At 36.2% G+C, this 19,345-nt stretch overlaps 1 protein-coding gene and 1 pseudogene across 2 annotated transcripts; one reads left to right on the top strand and one right to left on the bottom strand.

Annotated features, from left to right (window-relative positions):
• Positions 1-2,316, bottom strand: part of LOC147531976 (EIN3-binding F-box protein 1-like) — a 37,684-nt pseudogene extending 35,368 nt beyond the window's left edge.
• Positions 2,317-12,919: 10,603 nt separating this feature from the next.
• LOC147531980 (uncharacterized) lies at positions 12,920-15,220 on the top strand. Of its 2 annotated transcripts, none has more exons than XR_015227804.1 (2): positions 12,920-15,072; positions 15,165-15,220. XR_015227804.1 is itself a non-coding variant. In XM_086648653.1 (2 exons), exon 2 carries the CDS (start codon positions 13,779-13,781, stop codon positions 14,883-14,885), a length of 1,107 nt encoding a protein of 368 aa, XP_086504779.1. In that variant the 5' UTR covers positions 12,920-13,456; positions 13,750-13,778; the 3' UTR covers positions 14,886-15,121. The 2 variants fall into 2 exon arrangements, 1 of the variants encoding a protein (XP_086504779.1); XM_086648653.1 differs by lacking the exon at positions 15,165-15,220 and having other exon boundaries at positions 12,920-13,456; positions 13,750-15,121.
• The last annotated feature ends 4,125 nt before the right edge of the window (positions 15,221-19,345 follow it).

The raw sequence follows: 19,345 nt of genomic DNA on the forward strand, positions 1-19,345 counted from the left end.
TAAGTCAAGGTGTTCCAATGGCTTTCCGCCTACTTGTTAGAAAGAGAGTTGTTCATTCGTTGGAGGCGTTAACTTCTTGAAGTTTAAGAAAGGCTAACTTACCGAATGGATATAAATTGTTTGCTCCTCTCCGAGATCCAAAACAACTTGAGAATCTTCAGTGACTAGCAGTTATCAACAATTAATCCTAATGCAGTGTCTGTCAAATTTCGGCACCAAGACAGATCCAACCTCACCAGTTAATTTGAGCAACATTTGGCTAGCGACATGGCCGTGTGGCTTCCAACCTGGTAACAGATCCACCCCAACCCCTAAACTGAGGAGACCGAGTATAATTGATACGCCATTAGAGTATACTGTAATTCATCTGAAAGTCCATGTAATGATCTCACCCAAATCATTCACCAGGCTGAGCCAGCCAGTAAAAAGGTGAAGTTATGCAGACCTAGGAGAGCGGAGAGCCTAGTCCACTCAAAACTCAACGTTGATCACACAAATATTCATGTTAACGAAAGTTCTGTGAGGTGTTTTCCACAGGCTTCAATGAATGCAGCAACAACCTCATCACTGTTACTCAGGAAAATCGATACGATTGGATCACCACGGAAACGATAACAAAATGGCACATGTACAATACTCAATAACGTGAACAAAAAAAGAGTGGGCCAAGCACAATATCGAAGCAAACTGCATTTATGTGTATATTACACAAAAGATGCTCCAAACCTGAAATTGTTTCTCTGAAGTTTGAGGATTTGAATTGAGCGGCATCCATTTGCAAGGTATGCTAAAGAAGCACCAGTCAAATTGTTCAAGTTACAAAGATCGTCGGCACGTATTCCAGGACAATTTTCTGAAATTGTCAATCCCCTGCCCAAAAGCACCACAATAATTAAAACATGATAAAATGATACTTCATATAACTATAAGTTCTGTAAAACAAGGAAAGGGAAATCGAAGGAACAAAGTGGACATACCTACAATTGGCGAAAATAGCTCCTTCAACATTGGCCCACGTACACTAACAGGATTAACAAAATTATCACAAACAGCTAGGTTGTCTGACAATGATAAAATCTCCAGCCTTTCAAACTTTTTCAGAGCAGGGAGAATCAGCATCATATCGATGTTTTGAGACTCATCTAATTACAATTCTCTGACCATCGACCCAAGAGATTCCGCAAATGTGTCTATACCAATAGAGGTTAGTAGGGAGCACTGTCGTAGACTTATAGAACGTAGTGAAGGTGCTGCAGCAACAAGTTTCTTCAGACCAATATCTGTAAGCCGACAAGTACCCCTCAGAGATATAGATGATAACGCAAGAAATCTATATGGTGACTGAGCTAATGTATCTTGTAATAGATAATCAGACACACATCGTCCACATAGATCGAGTTGGAGCACCTAATTATGAAAGATGAAAACTTTCAGATCACAAATATCTTTGCAAAGAATGACCAACGTAGATCACAAAACTAATTCAAAATGGCCCTAAATTTCAAATTTTCCGTGACGTCGTTGGGGTACTGGGTACTTCTTTGCATTATAGAATGCAAAGAACCCGTCCCTGTGTTTGTGGGGTCGCTAAAATTCAATTTTTAAATGTATCTTGAACTATTAAAATGAATTTGGGGAGTGTTCATAGTATCACACCCTTCCAGAATTTAGGTTAACTTCTCCTCTGTAAGCCACAAACAATCCTTTACACGTATCTCCGTTGGAGATCCACTATCAAGGAGTTCCATAAAACGATATTCATCGTTCAAGATTCACACAAGATGTTAGTTAATTTGTGCCTCAATACGTCCGGGACATATAGATCGTTTTCGGACATAGTGGGGAATTGGGGGGGCTTTTATTTCATCGATGTAATCTCGCTATTGTCGGGTCGTGTTTCTTGTTTTTCTTTTTCTTTTTCTTTTTTTTTTCTTTTGGGGCGTCGGCTTGTGGGCTTTGCCTCCCCTGTCATCGTTTTCGTCTTTTAGGCTTGTACATTCCTTTTCCTCTTCCTCTTAATTGAATCACCTTATTCAAAAAAAAATAAAATAATACGTCCGGGACATATTCCAGTGAAACGATTGCTTCGATATTCTTAGCTAGAACACTAAAAAACATATCTTGCAATGAAGGAACTATAGGCCTAAAGCGTTTCTCACCCGGGTTTGCCGTGGGTCTCCATTTAATAATAGGTTCTGCAAGATTCATTGATCGATCTTCGATAATCTTCAATGCAGTAGAAAATGGACCAGGTAAATTTTCAACTTCTATAGGAGCAATGGCAACAGGCTGATTTTTCGATTGGAAACTAGACATTCTAATAACAGATTCTCTTGTACGACGTTTATCGCGTTCTCTCCAGTAGTTTCTCGACAAAGCCTACCGCCTGACTCTTTCTTTTAGAGCAATCTTCTTTGACTCTTCCTCCTTCGCACCTGTTTCTTTTCGTCGTTCATCCTCTCCTCAAAAAGAAGAAGAGCAGCAGCCGCTTCAAGAATATCAGGATCGATTCATCACCAATAGAAGTCTCTGTTTCCACTTCAGAACCCTCTTGAGGCTCTGCTTCCAAATATTCCACATATTTTGGTGCAGAAACCTCTATTGGTTTCTTTATTTGTACTCCATCGGCCCATCTATACTCGTACCTGTGGATTCATGAGGTCAGTATAGCTATTTCACATTCAAACGGTTGAAATCGCCGAGAGATCCTAGAGAAGCCATGGTTTTGGTAAGAATTGAGTGTGGGGCTTTAATGGGTATGTTTATGATGCAATTTGCTGTGTTGGTATTAAGTTGTGCTGTTCATAATTGTTGGGTTAGGGAGTATGAAGGATTGGAAGCTGAAAGAGAAATGATAGAGAAGAAGAGAAGTAGAAATATGGCTAGGGTTCAGGAGGTATCAATTGCTAATGCTGCTAAAATTGCTCAAGTTAAAAACAAGGAATTTGATGAGAAAATGAAGAACAAGTATGCGCAATTGGCGAAAACTTAGTTTGAATGCTAAATGAATTTCTTTTTTCATATGAAGCTAGAAAGTTTGATATGGTTGTCTTGTATTGTATCTCTTCCTCACAAACACGACTAGTCTAAGATCAAACGGTCTATAGTTTACGATTTAATGCCTAAGAGGAACGACAATAGAACAAGATTTAGTACTTGAACAATCTTAGCCGTTCGAATATTTGGATTTTCAGACTGCTGAATGTTAGACTAGTCCATAACTCTTTCAGTTATGGACTAGTTCTCATTCTTGTGGGGTCATTAAGTAATAGTAGAACTAGGGTGTAGACAACTAGATTCAATATACCTAGTCCATAACTCTTTCAGTTATTGAGCTTATCACATCTTTGATGTATCAATGCCAAAATGTAACGACTAACGTTGATCGTAGTCGACTTCCAAAAAAAAAAACAATCGGAAAGTTGAATGAAACTCCCTTGGATAAGTGGAAGATTTTTGCTACAGAGAAGGCTATGAATATACAAGCACGCTATGACATCAATAAATTACCTCAAGAAAATTGTGGCCCTATATTTGAATCCAACAAAAGAGAAGTGAACGAAACTCCCTTGGAGAAGTGGATGATTTTTCATACAGAGGTATGAATGTACAAGCATGGTAGTGTTTAATCAATGAGTGATCGATTACGCAGCTGTTGGTTCAGCTGTTTCCATACTTTTGGTAGCGAAGTGGACGAGTCAGAAGGAACCATCTGTCGCTCTGTTTAGGCATACAAAAATATTATGCTTATGACATCAATAAGTTACCTCAAGAAAATAGTGGCCCTATAATTAGATTCATCAATTGGTTGCCTGCTTATGCGGTACTTGTTCAGGTTCTTTCCACCATTGGAAGCAAGTATCGCCATGAAGAGTCCTAAGTAAATACTTCTCTTTCTCTTTCTGAAATTCAATATTTCTGAAATTATATTCTGAATTACCCTTTGATGAGATAAATTGTTTTCTGAAATCCCCATCTAATTTTGATTCAGAATTAACTGTAATTTGTTGAACTTTAATGGTGGATTTAATTGGTGCTTGTAGTAATGAAGTTTGGGTCTTTTGTCTTTGTTTCTCAATTGCTTCTTCCTCCATGATATTCGCCATTAAACTCGAATAACCCTTCTGTAATAATCTATCTATAAAGCAATAATGCTGACATTTTAGCTTGATCTTTAATCGAATCAAGATCGCGATAATCATCAAGAAACTCACATTTATCAACAAAATTTGTAGATTTATCTGGTCTATGTTTTTAATCCTAATACTATGAAGAAAAGGTATCGTCAGAGCATAAACCAAACTTTCAAATATCTGAGTAAATTACTTGTTACATCTTTGTTTAGGTTTCTGAGCTAGGTGACAAGTTTTTGTCTTTGTAATGATCTTGACATGACATTCTTCATAGAAGTATCTGGTTGGTAAATTACTATTTACCACTGTCAATGGTTGTATACTTGTATGTCAAGTTTTGGTGCCAATTTTTAGCATTATCTCAAGCCATCTTCATTTGAAGGATTATGCAAGATGGATTTGAAGAAAAGTATTATTATGTAGTAGAGTCCTGGGTTTCGAATCTAAGTACTCAAGCCTAAGACTTAGTCCATGATCACCTATAAAACTTTCGTCCCCAAAACTTTCGTTCTTGGGGTTGTTGTTTTTTTTTCAATATCCGTTGGTTTCATTTATTTATGTTGTACCAGTAACCGGTTTATGGATGAGTAATCTTGAAGCAGTCAGTCTAGCTTTAAGTTTATGGTCATTTCTTCGTTTTCCAAGGAACTCGTGCTGTGGAAGATCCTGAATTTGAGACTGTCCACACCCAAAAAAAAAATCTTAAATGACAGTATCAACTTGATAAACTGGTCAAACAAGTAAACCTACATTCTTCTGTGTTTGTTATTCAAAAAATCTTAAATGACAGTATCAACTTGAAGAAGTTAATCAAGCAAAATTGCTTAAGATGTCACAAACTCGCCCCTTTCGAAATCATTGGTTCTAAACCACTTCACTAGACAAACAAGGCCTACTTCTTCTCATCCATGGTTTTGTAATGCAAACCCTTTTCTCAAATAACTTAGTATGGTTTTTATGAATAACTAATCAGACCATTACCCAACCCAAGAGCTTTTGAAAATTAAGAAAATGAAAATCTGAGTAATAGGAAGAGGATGACATGTAAAAGAGACGCTGCTTCATTTCTATAACAGTAGATTCATTAATACACATACTACGATCTGGTTCGCTGAATCACACAAAATATCAGTTAGAAATTGTTTGTTTTTCTGCACAAAACAGCAAGAATTCATCTTCTTCTTCTACTTATACGTGGGGATGTTAAGGGGAGAAAGAATCAGAAGAGAGCAAGGACAATTGGTGTAATTGAGTTTCCTCAATACCATGAACGTTCATACAGTCCAGAATCAGACTCAAGTTCAATCTATAGTCATAGTTGTAATCTGGGATAAGATATCAGTACAGAGTCATATATGTATTTACGAGTGAATTTTTTGAATAGGATAACACACCTGAGTGCATCCAAATAGCTTGAGGATCTTTAGTGACAAGTAGCTATCAACAATTAAACCTAATGCTTCGTCTGTCAAATTCCGGCACCAAGACAGATCCAAGCTCACAAGTTTATTTGAGCAACGTTTGGGTAGCGACATGGGCATGTGACTTCCAACCTGTAACAGATCCACCCATCACTCATTTTTTAAGTAGTAAAACCACCACAATCCCTAGACCCAGGGGATCCAAAAGAATGCACAGACCCAAGCACGAATACCAGACTTATCAAAAAGAATGTACACAAAGTTGTCCAGTTAACTTGCTCGGTGTGCATCCATAGCAAGTATAATTGAGAGACCTTAGCAGATGCTATAATTCATCTAAAAAGGCCATATAACGATCTCAATATACCTAAATCATTCACCCGGCCGAGCCAGCCAGTCAAATTGTCGAATCATGTAAAAAAGTGAAATTGTTCAGACCTAGGAAACCCTAGTTCACACAAAACTCAACGTTGATCACATAAATGACTCGCATACAATTTAAGCACAAAACCATAGGATCTCCAATAGGAGACTCGAGAAAAACTCTAAATATCCTAGGTGTCAAGTGTCAAAAGTGGATCTCTAAATTGTCTCTTTCCTACAGAAATAAATAACCTTCTCCAATGTAAACACCCTGGACATCAAATATTACATTAAATAGCTGAGGTGACACTTAAAGATCCTCAGGAAGACACTTAAAGAAAGTTCATGTAGAGTGTCCCATTTGAGATGGTTGTTAGCAAAATGTCCATGTCAACGGCGTACCTTCTTAACATTATTTAAAGAAAGTTCCTTCAGGAGCACTCCAGAGGCTTCAATGAAAACAGCAGCAAGAGCTTCATAACTGTTATCTCACAAAATCACCAAGAATTGCAGTAGCTTAGATTTGCGAAACGGCTAGATTCAGTCATTTTCGAAAAAGAAAAATGGAGGTTTGAGAACAACAAAAATATTAGAAGCAAGATATGTGAGTTTTTGTAAAGAATTTGTTACGTAACCTAATTTGGGATAGCCAGGGCAGTGCCTCCGGATGTGAGTCCAATTTCAACTGATAATGAAATTACATCACACTTGAGAAAAAATTAATCTTCGATCGTTTCAAATTTCACTCAGATCCTCTAACGTTCGACCGAAAAACAAATTAGTAAAGTAGTAAATTACAAAACTTCAAAAAAGTAGTCCAACAAATTGATTCCATGAGTTAGGAAAGTTAATGAAATTTGTTTCGCGACATTAAGTTTATTAAATTCCATTGAAGTATAAGAATATCGTACATAAATATTCAAAATCAATCATATCTTTCTTCTAATTTGTTCACCATCTTTGCTAATCATCTTCTGGTTAGTTTGCCCGACCATTGCTCACCCCTAAAGAACGGGATATAATCCAATCAAATCTGATTTGAACCAAATCTTTACAATTTATTGATTTGTGACATGCGTGCTGAACTGACTTGAGCTTTCGAGTGTCTTTGCAAGTATTCCCTATCTGATCAAATCTCCATTTACAATGTAAGTTTTCAATGAACTCTTAGAATTTTATTTCCAATTATATTTTTATTGTCTTACAACTTTGTATTTATAGAGATAGAGAGAAAGGAAAGTAAACAAGAGTTTGTTACTAAAACAGAAAACAGAAAAGTTAGTTTGTTTAACTAACTTAAACTAACTTTTCTTGAACAGTTGGGGAGTGCTCTTATCACAACTGAGACTTGACTGAGCTGGGCTGCAATGGGTTGCATTCGTTGACTCCATCTTGACCATTGACTGAGATTGACCATATAAGACTTTGGAATCCCTAATTCTTCTTTACTCTTCGAAATGTAAAACCCTAGTTCTTCTCTGGTTCTCTCAGCCCCCCTCAAACCGATGATGAAGAGAGGCGATGAAACATCAGTTTGCTGCGAAGAGTCTGAAAGAGATCGAGAGACAAACCCTTCGTGAATATATCTACGAGTTGTTCTTGTGTGGGAATATGAAGAATGGTAACAGATCCATTCGAGACCAAATCTCGAACATAGTGGAAATCCACTTCAATATGTTTCGTCCTTGCATGGAAAATCGGATTTGAAGCAAGATACTTAGCACTGATATTATCACAAAATAGAGTAAAGGGTTTTCTTACATAGCAATGGAGTTCGTTCAACAGGTATGAGATCCAAATAACCTCTGTTGCCATAGTAGATAATGCTTTATATTCAGCCTCTGTCGATGACTTTGCTACTGTAGCTTGTTTCTTGGAACTCCAAGAGACTAAGTTCGACCCTAGAAATATACAAAAACCCCCAGTGGATTTGCGAGAGTCTGGGCATCCAGCCCAATCAGAGTCTGAATATGCAGAAATGTTAGTAAGATCACAGGAAATAATACGAATACCAGACCCTATAGACCCCTTAAGATACCTCAATATTTTCTTGACAATCATCAGATGTGATGAAGTTGGCTTATGCATAAATTGAGTTGTGTAGTTAACAGCAAAGGAAATATGTGGCCTTGTAAGTGTGAGATACTGTAAAGCCCCAACAAGGCTTCTATATTCTGTAGGATTTGAAAGCAAGACACCATCATTGATAGAAACCCTTTAACCACTTGTTACTGGAGTCTTTGATGGTTTAGAATCCAAAAGATTTGCCTTACTCAACAGTTCTAAGGTATACTTAGTCTGAAAAAGAATCATATGATTACTGGGTTATCATAAGTAACCTCAATACCCAAGAAATAGGATAAGATACCTAAATCCTTCATCTTAAATGTTGTACTCAAGTCTGAGATCAGAGTAGACATCATAGACTGTGAGCTTCCTGTGAGGATTATGTCATCAACATATAGAAGTAGTATCATGGTGTCTTCTTTAGAATAAAGAACAAACATTGATTGATCAGACCTACTTTTCTGAAACCCATAATCATATAGAAAAGAGGCAAATTTTGTATACCAAGCCCTAGGAGCCTGTTTGAGTCCATATAGAGCCTTATGCAATGAACACACATGCTTTTCTTTACCCTTTTCAACAAAACCAGGTGGCTGAATCATATAAACTGATTCAGTTAATGTCCCATGAAGGAAAGCATTTGAGACATCTAACTGCTTGATAGACCAGGACCTTATGACAGCAATAGATATACAATTCTAATGGTGTTTGCCTTTACAACAGGGCTAACGGTCTCATCATAGTCAATGCCTTCCATTTGATGAAAAGCCTTGGCAACAAGCCTTGCCTTGTACCTTTCTATAGTCCCATCACTTTTCTGTTTTAATTTGAATACCATTTGCATCCAAGTACATTCATGGAACTATCATATGGTACTAGAGACCAAGTTTCATTATTTTGAAGGGCCAAGTATTCATCATTCATAGCTTGTACCCATTCACTATGTTTTGATGCCTCCTTGTAAGTGGTTGGTTCAGTGGGTAGTTGTAGAAGTGCCAAATAGGCTACATTTAGACTGTGAGGTGATGTAAAATGGGCAACAAAATCAGCAGGAAGCTGTTTTGGTTTGAGAATTCCATTTCTACCCCTAGTGACAATATGATCTGACTGTTGAAGGGGTATTGGAACTATTGAGGTTGCTGGTGTACTAGTAGGTATACTAGAAATGCCCTCCTCATGTGAAGTCATACCCCTAACCACAGAGCTTGCTGGTGAGCTAGTAAAAACACTAGATGTCCCAATTTCAGTGGAAACAGGAAGTGAGTTTTGTATAGGAGGTAGAGGAAGTGAAATAGGTTGCTCACTATGCTGATCACTACTAGACTGTAGTTGAGAGATGTTGGTGTAAGGAAAATTACCTTCATCAAAAACTACATGTCTGGAAATATAAACTCTCTTTGATAAAGGGTCATAACACTTATACCCTTTATGTTCATTGCTATAACCAATAAAGACACATTCAATACTCTTTGGGCTGAGTTTGTCTTGTCTTAATTCCCCTAAATGTGGATAGCAAGCACACCCAAAAGACTTGAAGAAATTGTAATCAGGAGAAACATGAAACAGTTTCTCAAAGGGTGATAGACCATTTAAAGTGGGAGTGGGTAGTCTATTTATGATGTATACAGCAGTATTAAATGCATCAAACCACAAAAATTTTGGTAAAGAGGAATGAAAGGATAGACTAGTGTTACCCAATTCAGTGATGTGTCTATGTTTCCTCCCAACTTTGCCATTTTGTTGAGGGGTATATGGACAAGAACATCTGAATATAAGACAACTTTCTGAATATAATACCATTTGAATCCAAGAAGTCCCTGAAAACTCCTTGTTTAAGTTCTGGTGCTCCATCAGATTGAAAATAGACAACTTTCTGTTTTAAAAGATTCTCATTTGTTGCCTTGAAATGCGTAAAACATTTTAACCTATCTGATCTGAGTTTCATGGCATAAATCCAGCTATACTTGCTGAAATCATCTCGAAAAAGAATGTAGGACCTTGCTCCATTAGGAGTATTTGTGGGTGCAGGTCCCCATATATCACAATGAATAAGATGCAAAGGTGTAGTAGTTGTGGATAAGGAGTTTGCAAAGGAAGAGATTTACTCTTACCTAATTCACAAGATTTGCAAAACTTCTTGTCATTTATATTTGATACTGCTATCTTATTTTCAGCATGTAATTGCTTAATAACCCCATGATGAGAATGTCCAAGTCTAGTATGCCAGATATCATAAGAACTTACTGTTTGAGCTGCATGTACTTCAATTGATCTGTTCTTAAGAGAATTGGTATGAACTTCAAGAGGATACAGATTATTTTGCATTGGCCCTGCAGCTAATACTTTCTTAGAGCTTATATCTTTAATTTGATATCCCCATGGCATATATTCAACTGAACATGAGTTGTCCTTAGTGAATTTAGAAATAGAAAGCAATTTCTCTTCAATTTAGGAACACAAAGTACTTTGTTGAGATTGAAATCATGAGTAGAAGTGCATAGTGTTGATGATCCAGTACTAGTGATGGGTATAAAATTTCCACTACCCACCATCACTGCTTCAGTACCTTGATATGGTAGAGTAGATAAAAGATTTCCTGAGGTATGAGTCATATGACTACTTGCCCCTGTGTCTGCTAGCCAGGAAGTGTCTTTTGATTCTATATTTATGTTATTTTCAGCAACATAACATTTCTCATCATTATAAGTATAGAAAGCATTTGTTAGACAATCATGAAAAATATCATTATCAATGCAATCTTCAACAATGGCTGTATGGCATTCATGGAAAATATCATCAAGACAATCTTCATAAACATAATCATAAGTCACAGCATTGTTACATTCTGGTAGTGCTTCATCCTCATAAAAATAGGATTGTGGTTCAACAGATTCAGTCTTAACCTCAGATACACAACCTTCTGGCTGAGATTGAGACTCTGTATGATACCCAGATTGAGTCTTATTTGGTGTATACCTAAAAAAACACACTCCAGCTGAGTGACCCCATCTTTTACATATGCCACATGGAACAGTAGAGAAGTCAAAATCCTCTGCCTTTTGGTTCTTGTGTTTGACATCAGTATTACTAGAAGACTTAGGAATAGAGGATGACCCATCTCTTCTATTGTAAGAGGGATTCCTATAGTAAGTAGGAGAAGGTTTGTTTGAATGATTTGTCCTTCTAACATAATATACTTCTTGATCCTGTTCCTTTGATAATAACCATTGTTCATGCATAGTGAGTCTTGATTTGAGTTGTGCTAAAGTGAGATGTTCATTATTTGCTCTTCATGCAATTGTAAACTGATCATAATCAGAACTTAAGCCTTGAATAGCAATACGAACTAACTCAGATTCACTTATCCTATCATGAACAGAAATAAGAGAATCTGCTAACATTTTCAATTCTCTTAGATATGCAGTAATGGAAGCAGAACCTTTCCTAATGGATTGTAATTTCCTTCTTAATTGGTCCTTTTTGGACTCAAGTCCCTCAATATGAGTAAGATTTATACAATCCCACATTTCTTTGGCAGAATTCAATCCATATGTATCATAATAGACTAATTTAGAGAGAATACTCTTAAGATAGGACCTTACAAAACTCTCCCTACTTCTCCAAAGTAAGAAATCAGGGTTAATTTGTTCAACCCCATTAATGATCCTAAGTTGTGATGGTTCCTCGGTCAAACCAGTCACAAACCCTAGAAGATCATAGGTACCAAGCAAGGTCTCAACTTGGTCTTTCCACATTAGATAATTAGAATCATCTAACTTCTCAGTTATGAAGTTAGTAACAGCAGAAATAGGTGGGAAATTACCTTGATTTGCTGCTGCCATGGAGAAATATGAAGAAAGTTGGAGACTTTGCACGAAAAAACAGTAAGTAACTAGATCTTTATACTAGTTTTCTTCAATTTTGATCAATAACTTTGATAAGAACAAGTGTCTTCTGAAATATATTGATTTGTATATGAATTTTAGAAATCTTCATCTTGAAATGATTGAAATTTTCTGAATATTTACTACCTTTCTCTTGATTTTGATGGTGATTTTGCGAGAATGATCAATTGGCTGTTGAGTTCACAATGAAAACCCTAGTTTGATGGATCTAGCTGAACCTGATACCATGTAAGTTTTCAATGAACTCTTAGAATTTTATTTCCAATTATATTTTTATTTTCTTACAACTTTGTATTTATAGAGATAGAGAGAAAGGAAAGTAAACAAGAGTTTGTTACTAAAACAGAAAACAGAAAAGTTAGTTTGTTTAACTAACTTAAACTAACTTTTTTTGAACAGTTGGGGAGTGCTCTTATCACAACTGAGACTTGACCGAGCTGGGCTGCAATGGGCTGCATTCGTTGACTCCATCTGTCACATTGACTGAGATTGACCATATAAGACTTTGTAATCCCTAATTCTTCTTTACTCTTCGAAATGTAAAACCCTAGTTCTTCTCTGGTTCTCTCATACAACAACAACAAGAAGAAATCAATCAAGTAAGGTTATTTTCTTGTTGATAATTAGAAATCACTTTTCGACATCATCAAAATTTCAAAAATTTTGCCAAGAAAACATAATTCGACTGATTGTAGAGCCACCAATAATTTTACCCTCATAATATTTGCTTTTTCATTAAACTGATCTAAACACAGTTTAAGCGGAGTTTTCATTTATAAACGAATTGATAAAAATTGTAATATGTAATCCATTAATATCTGTAGGAAAAACAATATAAACCATGAATATTCATATAAGCCGACTAGCCATTCTATTCCGGATTCTATAAGAAGATTTTCCCGCCATGTTTCGAACGGTCACTTTCAATTTCAATTTGAATGGACGGTGGATATTTAGTCGATCCAACGGTGCCATAAGTTACCACGCTTTCTTTGATAACTATATATTCAGATCTTTCCTTTTCCTACTCATACCTGAAATCCCACTTCCTAATTTCTAGGGCTTTTTCTTTCTACTCACTACTCTCTCTCTCTCCCTCCGTCTGAAAATAGCGCATCAAAACCTATTCAAGAACATCTGCCACAAAACCCTTTACGTGTATCAATCAATCTTTCTTTGTTTTTCTTTCTTGAATCGGTTCGATTGATTTAGGGTTTTAGTAATTCCTCTTATCTGGAATTCTTGAATCAACTCATCCATTTATTGAAGATTAATCAAGAACAAGTTTCTTCTTTCCCTCCATTTTTTCCCACTCATACCTGAAATCCCACTTTCTAATTTCTATTCTAGGGCTTTTTCTTTCTACTCGCTTCTCTCTCTCCCTCTGAAACTAATTACATCAAAAACTATTCAAGAACATCTGGAAAAACCCTTTACGTGTATCAATCTTTCTTTGTTATTCTTTCTGGAATTCTTGAATCAACTGATCCATTTATTGAGGATCAATCAAGAAAAAGTTTCTGCTTTCCCTCTGTTTCATTGCTAGAAATTTCTCATCTAAACACAGGTATTGCCATTTCTCTCTCTTTGACATTTTTCTTCTCACGAACTTCTTGAAACCCCTATTTCCCCAATCTGTCTTCTTTCTTGTTTCCATTTCTAATCTTTGTTTTAGGGTTTTAGGGTTTCAGGGTTTTGGAGTGTAATTGTACTTTTTAGGGTTTCATCTCAGTGGGTACTATGTATTTGTTTTAGGGGTTTCGTTCAATTCTTGAAATATCAAATCTTATTGAGAAATCTTTATTTCTTGATTAAATCTTTATTAAGAAATCTGTATTTCTTGATTATATTTTGGTGCAGAGTGAAAAATTAATTCTGAAAAATAAAAGATGGGGAAGAAGAAGATAATGATAGAAAAAATAGAGGATGAGACCAAGAGGAAAATCACATTTACAAAAAGGCGTCAAGGTCTGTTTAAGAAAGCAGCAGACACATGTGTGGAATGTAATTCGGAAATTGCCGTGATTGCATTCTCCCAGGCTGGTAACGTGTTTACATTCGGTCATTCCTCTGTCGATTCTGTTATTAATCGGTACATGGATGGAGTTCAAGTAGAAGAAGAGAAAGAGGAGAGAATCGAACATGCTCATAAAAGGAGGAAGGTCACTAATGATGGTGGGTTTTGGTGGGATCAAATTGATACAGACAAACTCGATTATGAGAAATTATCGAACTTGAGAAATGTATTGATGGGTTTGAAGCAGAATGTCAGGAAAAGGATTGAGGAACTCACCTCGTCATCTTCGTTTATGACAGCCGGAGCTAGTTCATGTTCTGATACTCCTACTGTTGCTGCTGTTACTTCAATATCATCTTCTTCATATATGGCAGCCGAAGCCATTAGTTCTACTGCCACTGCTGTTACTAGTTTTGATAATCCTGCTGCTTCGTCTGCCTCAACTGCTACTGCTTTCACTGTTACCGAAATGGAAGAAGAAGACCATTCGCTGTTCTTAACAGAAGAAGATCTTGCATTCTTAGCAAATGAAGAAGATTTTTCCTTCTTAGCAAATGAAGATGATTTTCAGTTTATAAAAGAGAAAGATGATTTTTCATGTTCTGATACTCCTACTGTTGCTGCTGTTACTTCATTATCATCTTCTTCATATATGGCAGCCGAAGCTATCAAATGTTCTACTGCCATTGCTGCTACTAGTTTTGATATTCCTGCCGCTTCGTCTGCCTCAACTGCTACTACTTTTACTGTTACCGAAATGGAAGAAGAAGACCATCCGCCGTTCTTAACAGAAGAAGATTTTTCCTTCTTAGCAAACGAAGAAGATTTTTCCTTCTTAGCAAATGAAGATGATTTTTCCTTCTTACAGAAAGAAGATGATTTTCATTGGTCACTGGAAGATGATTTACCGGATATCGGTAACATTTTTGACGCAGATGAAGAAGGGCAACAACTGGCTTCAATACTTCGTGATTTTTAAATGACAACTTCGTAATATTCAGAGGTTTTTTCAGGAAGGCGATTGACTGACGTTGTTCATTATTTTGTGATATTTGACGAAAGGATATTGACCAACGTTGTTCATTCTTCTTTGATATTCGATGACCATTTGATGAAGAGGATAGACCTCTAGTGTTTTTTTTTTTTTTTGAGTTTGTTAATATAGTGTAATTCACTGCAGCAATTTCAATAAAAAATCTCTTATTTGTTGTTCAATCTCATTCGTTCATGCACTTCAGCTTACAATTTGATTTGTTAGTACCACTCCATGTCGATTCGAAATATCAGACTCGATGTCATTGAGCTTACTTACAATCAATGCCTCCTAACTGATACTCTTGTTTAGATTTCCACTTGGTTGATAGATTGACAAGTTATTTTACATTTTCAACATTTTAGCTTTATTTACAAAAGAAAAATCTAGTCTTAAGTCGTTGAAATCGCCGAGAGATCCTAGAGAAGCCATGGTTTTGGTATGAATTGAGTGTGGGGCTTTAATGGGTATGTTTATGATGCAATTTGCTGTGTTGGTATTAAGTTGTGCTGTTCATAATTGTTGGGTTAGGGAGTATGAAGAATTGGAAGCTGAAACAGAAATGATAGAGAAGAAGAGAAGTAGAAATATGGCTAGGGTTCAGGAGGAATCAATTGCTAATGCTGCTAAAATTGCTCAAGTTAAAACAAAGGAATTTGATGAGAAAATGAAGAACAAGTATGGGCAATTGGCGAAAACTGATTTTGAATGCTAAATGAACTTTTTTTCATATCAAGCTAGAAAGTTTGATATGGTTATCTTGAATTGTATCTCTTCCTCACAAACGCGACTAGTCTAAGAATCCAACCGTCTATAGTTTACGATTTAATGGCTAAGAGGATCGAGAGGAGAACAATATTTAGTACTTGAACAATCTTAGCCGTCGAATATTGGATTTTCAGATTGTTGAATCTTAGACTAGTCCATATCATGTAGTTCTCTTTCTTGTGGGGTCATCATGGGTTTGCCTTAACTTTTCCATTACTTAGTTTTTTTTTTTTGTTTTTTTTTTGAGATCACTACTTAGCTTATTAGGGTTATTTTGATAATCTGGTATGGAGTGTCCTAAATAATAGTATGTATATGTTTGCAGTTTGAATCTTAATCTGTGTGTTCTCTATTCTGTCTTAATTTTGTCCCTGGTTGGTCAAACAAGTAAACCTATATTCTTATGTGTTTGTTATTCAAAATAACCTTATTGGAAAAAGTTGTGTAAACTCGGCGTGAATCACGATCCAACGACTCACAACCACCCTGTTTCGTCAATAGAGAGAAAGTGGTGTGAATCCAACCGTCTGATTTGAAATTCACTGCAATTTTTTCGGTAGCTGGGACATTATTGCTTTGTGAGAGTTTTCAAGCCTTCAAAAAATGTAACATATAATAAGTGAACCAAAAGCGACGAAGTTAATCAAGCAAAATTGCTTAAGATGTCACAAACTCACCCCTTTCGAAATCATTGGTTCTAAACCACTTCATTAGACAAACAAGGCCTACTTCTTCTCCTTCCCTATTACTACTACTACCACAGCCAAAGGCATGTTTTTTTTGTATTGAAATTGAGGAAAGCATAGTTTGATTCCAATTTGATCAAACTACCCATTGAGAAATAGCTTCATAGTTTGGATGGAGCATAATACTAATACCCAAAAACTTCTATTGAACATAATTCTCTCCATCAAAAAAAATATGCATAAAATTTTGTTAAGCTTACCATTTAACAAATTGAAAGATACCCATGAATATACCAATCAATAAGGTTTAGAGGAAAAGGAAGAGGAAGAAGATGATTTTGAGTTCAACTTCTCAACTTGGCTACCTCTGTTTCTATTGATCTTAATCTTAGCCATCTGTTTCTCTCGTAAACTAGACCAGAGTTTTTCGAACTTTGACCCTTACTGGATACAGGAGTCGGAGGTTCTTCCATTGGGATTATCGTCGTTCTCATGGTTCTTGGCTTGGTTTTGTAATGCAAACCCCTTTCTCAAATATGGTTTAGTACTAGTTTAAGCAAGGTTTATTTTTCACATCCATGGTTTTGTAATGCAAACCCCTTTCTCAAATAACTTAATATGGTTTTTATGAATAACTAATCAGACCATTTACCCAACCCAAGAGCTTTTGAAAATTAAGAAAATGAAAATCTGAGTAATAGGAAGAGGATGACATGTAAAAGAGACGCTGCTTCATTTCTATAACAGTAGATTCATTAATACACATACTACGATCTGGTTCGCTGAATCACACAAAATATCAGTTAGAAATTGTTTGTTTTTCTGCACAAAACAGCAAGAATTCATCTTCTTCTTCTACTTATACGTGGGGATGTTAAGGGGAGAAAGAATCAGAAGAGAGCAAGGACAATTGGTGTAATTGAGTTTCCTCAATACCATGAACGTTCATACAGTCCAGAATCAGACTCAAGTTCAATCTATAGTCATAGTTGTAATCTGGGGTAAGATATCAGTACAGAGTCATATATGTATTTACGAGTGAATTTTTTGAATAGGATAACACACCTGAGTGCATCCAAATAGCTTGAGGATCTTTAGTGACAAGTAGCTATCAACAATTAAACCTAATGCTTCGTCTGTCAAATCCCGGCACCAAGACAGATCCAAGCTCACAAGTTTATTTGAGCAACGTTTGGGTAGCGACATGGCCATGTGACTTCCAACCTGTAACAGATCCACCCATCACTCATTTTTTAAGTAGTAAAACCACCACAATCCCCAGACCCAGGGGATCCAAAAGAATGCACAGACCCAAGCACGAATACCAGACTTATCAAAAAGAATGTACACAAAGTTGTCCAGTTAGCTTGCTCGGTGTGCATCCATAGCAAGTATAATTGAGAGACCTTAGCAGATGCTATAATTCATCTAAAAAGGCCATATAACTATCTCAATATACCTAAATTATTCACCCGGCCGAGCCAGCTAGTCAAATTGTCGAATCATGTAAAAAAGTGAAATTGTTCAGACCTAGGAAACCCTAGTTCACACAAAACTCAACGTTGATCACATAAATGACTCGCATGCAATTTAAGCACAAAACCATAGGATCTCCAATAGGAGACTCGGGAAAAACTCTAAATATCCTAGGTGTCAAGTGTCAAAAGTGGATCTCTAAATTGTCTCTTTCCTACAGAAATAAATAACCTTCTCTAATGTAAACACCCTGGACATAAAATATTACATTAAATAGCTGAGGTGACACTTAAAGATCCTCAGGAAGACACTTAAAGAAAGTTCATGTAGAGTGTCCCATTTGAGATGGTTGTTAGCAAAATGTCCATGTCAACGGCGTACCTTCTTAACATTATTTAAAGAAAGTTCCTTCAGGAGCACTCCAGAGGCTTCAATGAAAACAACAGCAAGAGCTTCATAACTGTTATCTCACAAAATCACCAAGAACTGCAGTAGCTTAGATTTGCGAAACGGCTAGATTCAGTCATTTTCAAAAAAGAAAAATGGAGGTTTGAGAACAACAAAAATATTAGAAGCAAGATATGTGAGTTTTTGAAAAGAATTTGTTACGTAACCTAATTGGGGATAGCCAGTGCAGTGCCTCCGGATGTGAGTCCAATTTCAACTGATAATGAAATTACATCACACTTGAGAAAAAATTAATCTTCGATCGTTTCAAATTTCACTCAGATCCTCTAACGTTCGACCGAAAAACAAATTAGTAAAGTAGTAAATTACAAAACTTCAAAAAAGTAGTCCAACAAATTGATTCCATGAGTTACGAAAGTTAATGAAATTTGTTTCGCGACATTAAGTTTATTAAATTCCATTGAAGTATAAGAATATCGTACATAAATATTCAAAATCAATCATATCTTTCTTCTAATTTGTTCACCATCTTTGCTAATCATCTTCTGGTTAGTTTGCCCGACCATTGCTCACCCCTAAAGAACGGGATATAATCCAATCAAATCTGATTTGAACCAAATCTTTACAATTTATTGATTTGTGACATGCGTGCTGAACTGACTTGAGCTTTCGAGTGTCTTTGCAAGTATTCCCTATCTGATCAAATCTCCATTTACAATGTAAGTTTTCAATGAACTCTTAGAATTTTATTTCCAATTATATTTTTATTGTCTTACAACTTTGTATTTATAGAGATAGAGAGAAAGGAAAGTAAACAAGAGTTTGTTACTAAAACAGAAAACAGAAAAGTTAGTTTGTTTAACTAACTTAAACTAACTTTTCTTGAACAGTTGGGGAGTGCTCTAATCACAACTGAGACTTGACCGAGCTGGGCTGCAATGGGCTGCATTCGTTGACTCCATCTTGACCATTGACTGAGATTGACCATATAAGACTTTGGAATCCCTAATTCTTCTTTACTCTTCGAAATGTAAAACCCTAGTTCTTCTCTGGTTCTCTCAGCCCCCC

The sequence above is a fragment of the Eschscholzia californica genome, unplaced genomic scaffold, assembly GCF_041429995.1.
Source record: "Eschscholzia californica isolate CP2 unplaced genomic scaffold, dmEscCali1.0.p SCAF_6, whole genome shotgun sequence".
NCBI lineage: Eukaryota > Viridiplantae > Streptophyta > Magnoliopsida > Ranunculales > Papaveraceae > Eschscholzia > Eschscholzia californica.

Excerpts from the sequence above, each read along its gene's own strand:
- LOC147531980 (XM_086648653.1), top strand. The coding sequence starts at position 13,779 with ATGGGGAAGAAGAAGATAATGATAGAAAAAATAGAGGATGAGACCAAG.